The sequence below is a fragment of the Nanorana parkeri genome, unplaced genomic scaffold, assembly GCF_000935625.1.
Source record: "Nanorana parkeri isolate BGI_ZX_2015 unplaced genomic scaffold, ASM93562v1 scaffold1230, whole genome shotgun sequence".
In the NCBI taxonomy this organism is placed as follows: Eukaryota; Metazoa; Chordata; class Amphibia; order Anura; family Dicroglossidae; genus Nanorana; species Nanorana parkeri.
In genome coordinates this window covers 245,069-255,348 of record NW_017307498.1, presented here as the reverse complement: position 1 = coordinate 255,348, position 10,280 = coordinate 245,069, and the positions used below count along the sequence as shown (strand labels likewise).

At 44.0% G+C, this 10,280-nt stretch overlaps 1 protein-coding gene across 1 annotated transcript in view; it reads right to left on the bottom strand.

Annotated features, from left to right (window-relative positions):
- Positions 1-5,328: 5,328 nt before the first annotated feature.
- The window catches only part of LOC108797121 (degenerin unc-8-like), a 10,979-nt gene continuing 6,027 nt past the window's right edge, over positions 5,329-10,280 (bottom strand). The window contains exons 2-5 of the mRNA XM_018568695.1: positions 8,455-8,512; positions 8,252-8,325; positions 7,315-7,390; positions 5,329-5,587 (exon numbers count right to left, since the gene is read on the bottom strand). Of these exons, the coding sequence (XP_018424197.1) occupies positions 5,378-5,587; positions 7,315-7,390; positions 8,252-8,325; positions 8,455-8,512 (418 nt within the window). The 3' untranslated portion in view covers positions 5,329-5,377. The remainder of the gene's footprint in view (positions 5,588-7,314; positions 7,391-8,251; positions 8,326-8,454; positions 8,513-10,280) is intronic.

Here is a 10,280-nt window from a genome sequence, read left to right as displayed (position 1 = left end):
CATTGTACAGCAATGCAGAATGCCACCAGCTATAGAGGACTACAAATCCCAGCAATACATTATACAGCAATGCAGAATACCACCAGCTATAGAGGACTACAAATCCCACAATATAGTATACAGCAATGCAGAATACCATCAGCTATTGATGGCTAATTGATGGTGTCCCTGTCACCTGTGTCCCCATCAGGGGCCGGGGTGGGAGAGGACACAAAAGGACAAAGATATCCAAATACTAGTGAAACTGAAGCCCTCCCTCCCTGGCATCTTACTGCAGGGTAAGCTCCACACACACAGTGTCAGTGCTGTCAAGAAGGGGTCTGGAGGGTATGGCAGGCTGGTGAGAGCCTCAGAAGGGCAAAGGGATGCGGCGGTCACTGGTGCTGCGGGTGCTGTCTCTGGGTACGGGAGGCGGAAGCACTGTGAGGTCTCTCTGTCCGGTCATGCCCAGGTCGCTGGCGTCACTGGTTTCCAGGAGCTCGGTGGGGCGTCAGCCAGAGCGTCCTGCTCAGTTCCCTGGCAACCGATAACATCAGTGAGCTGGGCGGGAAGCCGGACAGATCCACGCGTTGCTAAGAGCTCTTAGCAACCTAGGGCGCTGTGGCCGCCCCCTCACACCTGCTGCTCCCCTAATGAGATGCGGTTACCTCAGGCAGCCTCATTATATGGACGGCCCTGGGTGCAACTGTGAGACACGTACAGGGCATGTCACACTATAACAGGAAGTGCCTGAACAATGAACTTCATGGCAGGATCACCAAATATTCTAATAAACAAAAATACAGATTTAAAAGGTGAAAGGTCATTTTTAAAGTTGCATTTACATGTTAAAGATTAGAAGGAACTTTTAGTTATTGGGTTTAACCTGGCCGGTATTTTACTGGCCAGGCCGGTAAGAACAGGACTTGTTTCCTGTTAATGTGATAAATAGGAAAGGGATCATCAGACAGGTATAGCCGTCATTTCATAATGCATGTATTCATCCTGTATTCATGCCATTGGACGATCTGCTCCAGTTTATTTTTACTTTTTCAAATATAACAGACTGAAGTGTGCTGAGTTTTCCCTTCTAGCTCCCAGTGAATACAGGAACCTTTGTAGAAACCGTTCTGAGGAACAAAATGTGCCAGTTTCAGTTGGAGCGTCTGCCAAGGTCAACGTAATCTGATTAGCGTGTTTTGCTCAGAAGACCCGTGTTCTGGAATCTAGATCTCATCTACAGTAACTCAGTACACAGAACAATATTTAAATATGGATAAAAGGGGATGAATCATGTTAGAGGTGGGTATGACTGGTCATATATAAAAGCATCATTCAATACTATCACATATCTGGATGTACAGTAACGCACAGTCTGGGCCCTACATCCCTCAGGACGGCCCGGCATAATCTTACTTATTTGGCATACACTTACCAACATACAATTGTAGTTTGGATGAAATGTTTGAGATCTTCATTCTTAGCCATAGGCCCCTTTCAATGGGCACCCGTCAGTTCCGATCAGCAGGCAACATGTGCACAGATCTCCTGCTGATCAGAGCAGTACAGTCCAGGTTTTTCCTCCATCTGAACTTACCGGACCCATGATGGACTATGAAGAGTCGGATATAAGCGGGCATGTCCCATCAAATCAGATTACCTCCAATCCGTCATGATCAGGTCCACCAAAACAGAACTCTTCCGTTTGGTTTTCCAGACCTGGCTGGAGTCGGGGTAATCGGATGTAAGCGGATTCATGTCCATTTAGATCCAGCTGCCCATAATTGTGCTTCCAATCAGATCCACCTGAAAAACTGACAGACAGACCTGATTGTGCCTCCTGTCTAAAGCTGGCCATACACCTTACAATTATCTGCAGATTTTCTGTGGTCAGATGGAAAAGGTGCGACAGATTCCTCCATCTACACTTAACTGTGTGGATGGAGTAATCTTCACCTGGGCCAATCAATCTGTTGCACTTTTTCCATCTGACCACAGAAAATCTGCAGATATTTGTAAGGTGTGTGGGCACCTTTAAAGGGGCCTAAAGAATGAAAGGAAACCAAAGTTGTGCAGAGTAGGAATGTAGCCTAGCTTGACTTCTGGGGTGCAGGTACAAGCCAGGGACCAAGGCCTCGAACCCCAGGCCCCCCTTCTACATCAATGTATCCAGCAGTATTGACAGTGATAATATGATATTATACATGAGAAAATATATATTTATAAATACTACACCACTAAAGCTTTTCCCAATCCCGCCAGGACTAAAGATGGTGCTTACTGCACAGGCCTGTCATTTCATTGATGATGCTGCAGGGGAAAGGACTTCACCTTCCAGAGCTCCTAACCACTAGTGAGAGCCCAGGGTATACACAATGTGTCAACATCAGTGGGTTCCAGTTGGCATTTCTCTGGTTCCTTTATCCAAACTGGATAAATAGAGCGCAGGAAGGAAGGGCGCCAGATTGAATGGGCTGGTAAGGAAAAGAGTGTCACTGGATAGCAGAGGTGGACAGGGAAAAGGTCGAGATTCTTCTTTGCAAATCATCTTTCTTTAGATGGTGGATAGAGTAGGAAACAGCTAATACTCCTGTTGTTTTGTTTTATGTTTTAGGTAGAGTTCCCTTAACTTCCTTTTCTGGTGACAACATCACTGTGGCAGGAAGAAAAAAGGAAAAAGACCAAATGGGACCCCAGCAGCAATAAAGACCTGACAGATGCTCTCGCATTGCCCTGCCCTACTAATACAATAAGGTTTTGTAGTTATCTTGTCCCTGTATGAGAATTTCCTCTCACTTCCTCTCCTGGTGATAACATAGTCTTCAGCACAGGGTACAGAGACAGAAAAAAAAAACAAGACAAGAATTGCAACTTTTCCCCACAGTATGCAAAATTGAAAACATATTCTACAATGTAAATAACTAAACACCGAGCTGGAAGAAAGTAAAGCAGCTGAGTGAAAGTGGCAGGGCAAAGTAATTTACAAGGTAAGAGGTGGACGAACATTGCTGGTCCACACCCTCTGTGAGTTCTACATCTTGTAACTACACTAGGGAGATACAGGTCCCTACCAAATGCACATATGACAAAACTTGTCGTCTGTCTCATTATCAGCGGCTGTCTACAGTCCATACAGTCCACAGCATAGACTTAAAATGTGCAAACACCTAATAAACTGATAACTATGTATTCTGAACTTTGATCATGTTGAATTGTTTCCAGCTCATCTTAATGTCCTTTTTTATGGCCAATAAATGGTTTGCAGACACATTTCCTTTGACAATATAATATCATTTTATATGAGGAATAGAGGCCATGTAGACATAGTGGACCTTTAAACTATAATTATATATATATTGTGTTAGTTAGGGGAATGTAGCACAATGGTGACCACTCCTGAAGCTGACTTTAACATAAAAGGACAGTCTTTATTCACTCAAAGACCAATAATCCATGTACTTCACATAATAATTTGCTTTTCTTCAGCATAACGAAACATAACACTTCATTTGATCATATGTCTGTCTCACCAACATCTGGCTGTCTCATATACTCCCGATGTATTAGTCTCAGGACTTTACCGTATTTATCCGCAAATATAGTCCTCAATATCGCTCAGTAGCTTTCCTCAGCTCCAAGCATGTCATCATAGTCCTGTATGATACTCGCACTGCTCACCCCTCGTGGGTCACTGACTTTCAGACTCTCCAACAGGTCCCTTCGGTGTGACCGACCCTCTCGACCTTTCCTAGCCTTCGAGCACACAGCGGAGTCTGCCTGTGGCTGTGTGCCTCCTGCACATGCACAGCTCTCCACTGGCTGGGACCTTGTGTGCCTCCAGCACACCCACCCTCCTGGTGTGGTCCTTGTCTGCCTCCAGCACACCCACAACTCTCCACTGGCTTGGGCCTCGTGAGCCTCCCGAACACACACCCTCCTGTTTTGGTCCCCATGTGCCTCCAGCACACACACATTGCCCTGCTAGTTCCAGCTGCCCTAATGAGTCACTACCAAATTACGGTCCACGGAATCCAGAGTCTGTCTCATGCAGAGCTCTATCAGACTCCTAGTAAAACCAGCCCCAGTGGCAGGGGTTTGTAATTTCCCAACACCCAGGACATGCAGTTCCGGGCGCCAGGCGGGTAGTTTTCTACATTGAGCCCTGCTATGGGCACACAGGGCTAAATGTAGAGCGGGAGATGACGCTTGTTTGTTTACAAGTGATCTTGGCGATGTCGCCGGGATCACTTGTAATAACACTTAAACATACAAATACATTTGCAGAAGCTTGCTTGTAATATCATTGGAAACACCAAAGGGTAAGTGAAACTACAGGACAGACACAGACTCAGACATCTATATAAATAGCTTTATTTCTATCATTCTAAAAAATATGCATATTTAGACCAAATTCCAATACACATAACAGATAAAATATGCCTCAGATACATATGATCCAAAAAACGAATTCCTGCTCTAGTGAATAGACAAGAAAGAGTCATCAGATCACCTCTCAATGGCTTTGCAAGGCAGATTTTTGACAACTGTGAGTCTCCTATACATTTCCAACAAAATATTTATAATATGACAGTGCTGCTGGGGCAAAATTATCATTTTTAACATCCAGCTGTGACTAGCTTCTCAACACACTGAGGGCCGGTTCACACCACAAAGTCTGTGGTCCAGAGCATTCGGTCAGCAAGCCAGCCAACTACCTGCATTCAGGGGTGGGAGGGGGTGTGGCAGTGCATTGACGTCAATGGCACCACAGCCACGCCCCCTGCCCACAGTGCAATCGCCCGCACCCAGAATTTTTTCATACTCTCCCAAGACAGTTATTAGAACTTTTATGTTTTGATCAAGATTAGAAAAATGAAAGCTAGAGTCTAACTTTCATGTGTGAACAATACACTTAATAGATATGCATCTATTGGCACATCCAGCAAGATGGCGGTGCCCATACAAAACAAAATAATATATGCCTGAATATATTTTCATATATTCCGGCATATAATAATTTGTTATTTCGGATTCAGATGAACTGCCGAATCAACGGAATTTCATGATTCAGCGAGTTTGTCTGAATCCAAATTCTAATATCTGGCCTAAAATGTTTTTTTCCCTGAAGTTCCTCTTAAGGGCCATATTTACTCATCAGTAGCATTTGTTGGGTCATCCATTGAAAGAAATTTAAAGAGTCCCTTCTACGGATTTCATAGTATTGTTTGAGGGTCACTACCTCCACTATGTCTTCTTGTAATTGCATATATGTTACAATCTTTAATCATCTGTTGTAAAGATCTGGCAATAATGGAGAAACAACACACTGCAGACATATGAATATTATGCTGGTTCTTATTATGTCTCCAACACCGTGGTCCTCCTTCCCTTCTTTTGCTCAGAATCTGGTGGTTTTATGTAGATAGATGGGACTCTGTTTTTGCATATAGGGGTTGGAGTAGCTTTCCTTGTTCGTTGTCCTCATACACCTCCGAATAAATAGAACAATTACATCTAGGAACAGTTCAAAGAACTCCGCCAGGGTACACACTGAGAATCCTACCCAGAGGCCAACCAAACCTCCCATGTTAGAAATGAGGTTGATTTCCTAAAAAGGAGAAAAACCCAAAGCTGTGTTATAAATTTGAAAGGCTTATGCATTCATTCATTAAAGGGTCAACCCAACCAACTGCTATTTCGTGTTTTTGGTTAATACTGGAGAGGTGAATTACATAACAGCATTTTTATGTTCTATGGCGCTGGTGGTTAGATTTTTGCATTTGACTTCTCAACCCAAAAAAGAAAGGTGAAGATCAAGGGTTTGTCAGTGTTCACCAGAAGAGGAAATGAGGGCAAGGATCCAGTTGTCCATGGACATCTCTGAAAGATGGGATTTTCCTTCACTTTGGGGAGATTTCCTCTCACTTGCTGACATATTGCTGGGACAGTGAGTAAAGACAGCAATTAGAACCTGACAAAGGTTCTAGACAATCCACACTCTAAAATCAAAAAGTTTTGTCCACTTTATAATCCGTATAATCATTTAAAATTAGGGGCTGCTGAAATATACAATTGCAATTTTACTTCCTTACCTGGGTATGGGAGATTATCAAGTATGCACATTTAAGATCTCCAATACCTAACAGTGACAAAGCTTTACCACAAGAACAAGTATCTTTATTATAGCCATGTGACTATTATTTTCAATTTGTATTGGACTTAAAATGGCACTAAACTCAGGAGTTATATTTTAGAAATGCATTCAAGTCCCTTAACTATTAATAGTAATGTATCTTATGTGTGCATCACTCGGCTGTAGATCCTCAAATCGTCTCTGAATTGGTGCTGACACTGTCCTTCCTTCTGGAGAGTGGCTACTTTTATTCCCCATGGTTCCTGTGTGTGTTGTAAAGTAGTCACCGCTCCAAGCTCGCTCCCATGATGGACTACAATCTCAGATTTACTAATTTGTATTGAGATTATAGTCCATCACAGGAGCGGGCTTAGAGCAGTGGCTACTTTACAACACACACAGGGACCATGGGGAACAAAAGTATTCACCCTCCATAAGGAAGGACAATGCCAGCATGAATTCAGAGATGATATGAGGATCTACAGCCGAGTGATACAGAAATGAAAAAAAAAGTCCATGAACCCATCACACTCCTGACTGCTTGGTCACAGGAAAAATGGTGGGTGCTGCGGTAGTTGACGGACGGCGCCATCACATCACCTGCACATGTCTTGCCTAAGGAAGAGGGAAACTGCGTGACCCCGAAACGTTGCACTTATTTACGTCAATAAAAGGACGGGCAAGATTCAGGCTGGTACAAACCAATGGGACTGGTGTTCACTCCGCCAATGCTAGGAACCACGGTGCTGCCCTCTCCTCAACCATGGAGTCACTGGAATCTTGACAACATGTAACAAAACACAGAGCAGATGCCACCTCGTAGAGCTGTATGTTTATTGAGCAAATTATGAAATAAAAGAGTAAAAAGGTTCATATATGCCGGGTTTCATATGGGAATAGTGAGTGGAACCTTTTTACTCTTTTATTTCATCATTGGTCAATAAACATACTGCACTAGGAGGTGATGTCAATAAAAAGACGCATTATCTGTTTATTTCTGGAGTGCCGGTGTCTCAACTATATTTTTTGATACACAAATAAGATACATTTTTGTTAATAGTTAAGGGACTTGAATGTATTTTTAAAATATAACTTTAACTAAAAATAATCATTTTGAAAAAAGAAAGTATACTTATCCTGGTGTTTTGGCTTTGTGAATTGAGCCTTTTGTACTTTATTCTACCTCTAATTATAATACTGACCGTCATTGAGGGCTCCTCTTCTATCATTTCAAAATTTAGCTGTTTGAAATACACCACAACCTTCACAAAGTTATCTCTGTGGAAACAGATAAGAGGGAAAGCCATTATCCATGGACAATCAACATGACACCACTTAGCTGCTAACTGAATAGACTAAACATAGATATAAACCTGATCACTAAAATCTTACATAAGCTTTAACATGTTAATGTAATATCAAAAGTTATTTTAATCTTTTTAAATCGGAAGGATTAATGAGCAACTTTACTGGGCAAGAGCAAAGTAAAGGTCAGCAGATACAAGTACTGTAGTTGCTGACTTTTAAGAAACACATATGAACCATCACACAAAGTCCTGCGCTGTCTTCCACACAGCGGATTCTCTTCAGGGCTTCTGCTCCCCTCCCGTGCCTCCATCTTGGATTTGGTGGGCAGCTGGGACTTCCTGATGACTCACATCCGGCTCCCTACTATTCATGTGTGAGATCAGTACTGCAGGGAGACTGGTCCTGTAAAATGAATTCTCTGGTAAAGGTCTGTTTTTAAGTATACATTATGATCCTGCCCTAAAGTTTTTTTGTTCAGACCTGGTATGGAGTGACAACTGTCCCCCAACTGGGCCCCTGCATTGTCACCTTGTCACATGCACCCCGATAGAGACTGCAAGCAGCTGTACTGAGACAAATTGCACTTGCATGGTGCACTATTGTCACTATCATGAAACTAATCATAGCAATGATAGCAGTCACCAAGAGAGCGAGTGCATGTACACAGGAAGTAGCCCAGATAGGCTAAAGGAGATTGGGTCAATGAGAGCAAATTAGAGGTCATCCAATTAGAGTATGGGTCTGCTCTAAGCGCAAATTGATAGAAACATTCTGGCATGTGGCCCCCTATGCATCTGAGACAGGTATAAGTTAGCACTGTTATAGACAAACCTAATGAGTGCTGGATTGTCAGCAATATCTTTCATCTGTCCTCCCCATTCTCTTAGTTCTTTTGCAAAGTTTTCCTAAAAGAAAAAAAGTATTATTGGTAGATGTAAAGCATGGTATTCATAAAAACGAACATCACAGTTCTCACACAGACAAGGGTTGTACTGTACAGGCCAATTTGCTGTATATAAAAAGGTCAGACTTACAATGAAAGCACTGGATGGCCACTGGGACCCAGACACAGTCAGCTCATAGATTTCCTCTCTGTAGAAGAATGGGACACGGGGTTATTGATTATGGAACTCCTATGTTGGCAATGCATTTAAAAAACTTAATGAAACTCTACAGTTGTCAACATTTGAAAATAACCAGGAGGGACAACTTGAAGGGCTCAGCCAAAAGAAACAGTAACAGGCAGAGTCTTGTGCCCACAAAAAGTGGGTGTGGCCAACAAAGTGGGTAGTGTATGGCTTTTAGTTTTGCGACATTTTAAGCAAAGTAAAGTCTGGAGGTGCGTGTGGCTCCTGTCTAAATTGGCCCCTGTATGTATGCATGTGAGACTGGGACCTTAAATTTGAAGCTCCTTGAGGGCAGGGACTGATGTGAAGGTGTACTATGTAAAAGCGCTGCGTAAATTGTCAGTGCTATATAAATACCTAAATATGCAAAATATATATATATGGAGGAGGCTGTGACAGCTCTTGCCTCACTAGTTAGGTTACACAAGCAGTGGGGAAACCCGCTGCTGTGTAACCTAACCAGTGGCGACTCTAGGAACAATATGTAGGGGGGGCACATAAGATACAGTCAAATCTGGGGGGACTAATAATTTTCATTGCATATCGCAACCGCTGGGCACCGATGAGCTAATTTAATTGCGGATGGCATCGGCACCCCGCGGTTGCGACATGTAGTCCAACGCCGCCCACAATCCTGCATACCGCAACGGCCGGGCGCCGATGCCATCCGCAATTTAATCAGCTCTCGGTGTCCGGCAGTTGTGGAATACAGCAGGGGCTGACTGGCAACTTTTAGCCCAGGGGGCAAGTACAACCCAGTGGCCCATGGTGCAGCAACTTAGCCCACCCTCCAGCTCTGCCTCTTCCCCCGCCTTCCCCCCGCCCCTGGCTGCCACTTTTGGCATCCATGTAACACTAGTGTGAATGGTCGTGTGATGTGAGGACTAGTGATGGGCTCAGGCGTGTTCGCAGCTCCACGTGCCGAGCCCGCCAGGAAGCTGACAGCGCTGTAGCGCCAATCACAGGTACTGAGACATTATCCCAGTCCGCAGCTGCAGAGATCGGGATATGTCTCAGTGCCTGTGATTGGCGCTGTGGAGCTGTCAGCTCCTGGCGGGCTCGGCACATGGACCTGTGAACACGCCCGAGCCCATAAATAGTGAGGACTCCTAGTAAGTCCATAAAAGGGGTGACTGGCTGGGGGATGGTGTTCTCCTCCCACTGGGCTCCCTACATGGTTCTGGCCTTACTCCGCTCCATGTCCACTACTTAGGCACTCTCGCCCACTGTAGACCTCCGCTGTCTGTCCATGCTTCTAAGCTGTGAGCTGTGGGAGGATAGTGGGAGGGGCCGGACAGTGTCAAAGTCAGTGTTCTATAATTTTTCTCGCCCCTATACCTTTTCTCGACTGTGTCACTTCCAGTGGGGCCGAGTCATCCGAATCAGATGTTTTCATGACTCCCTTTCTTAATGACATGCGCACCTAGAAGTGACGCAGTAGAGAAATTAATGGGTTGAGGAAAGTTAGAACACTGGTAGTGAAGGGATGCCTCGTCAGTGCTCTGCGCGTGTACGACTGCTGCGACCCTGGTACTTCTGCCACTAACCCCGAGCTGTAGAGGGACTACAAATCTCAGCACAATATATAGCAATGCAAATTAATACCACCAGCTATAGAGGACTATAAATCTCAGAAATACATTGTACAGCATTGCAGAATTCCATCAGCTATAGAGAACTACAAATCCCAGCAATACATTACACAACAATGCAGAATACCATCAGCTATAGAG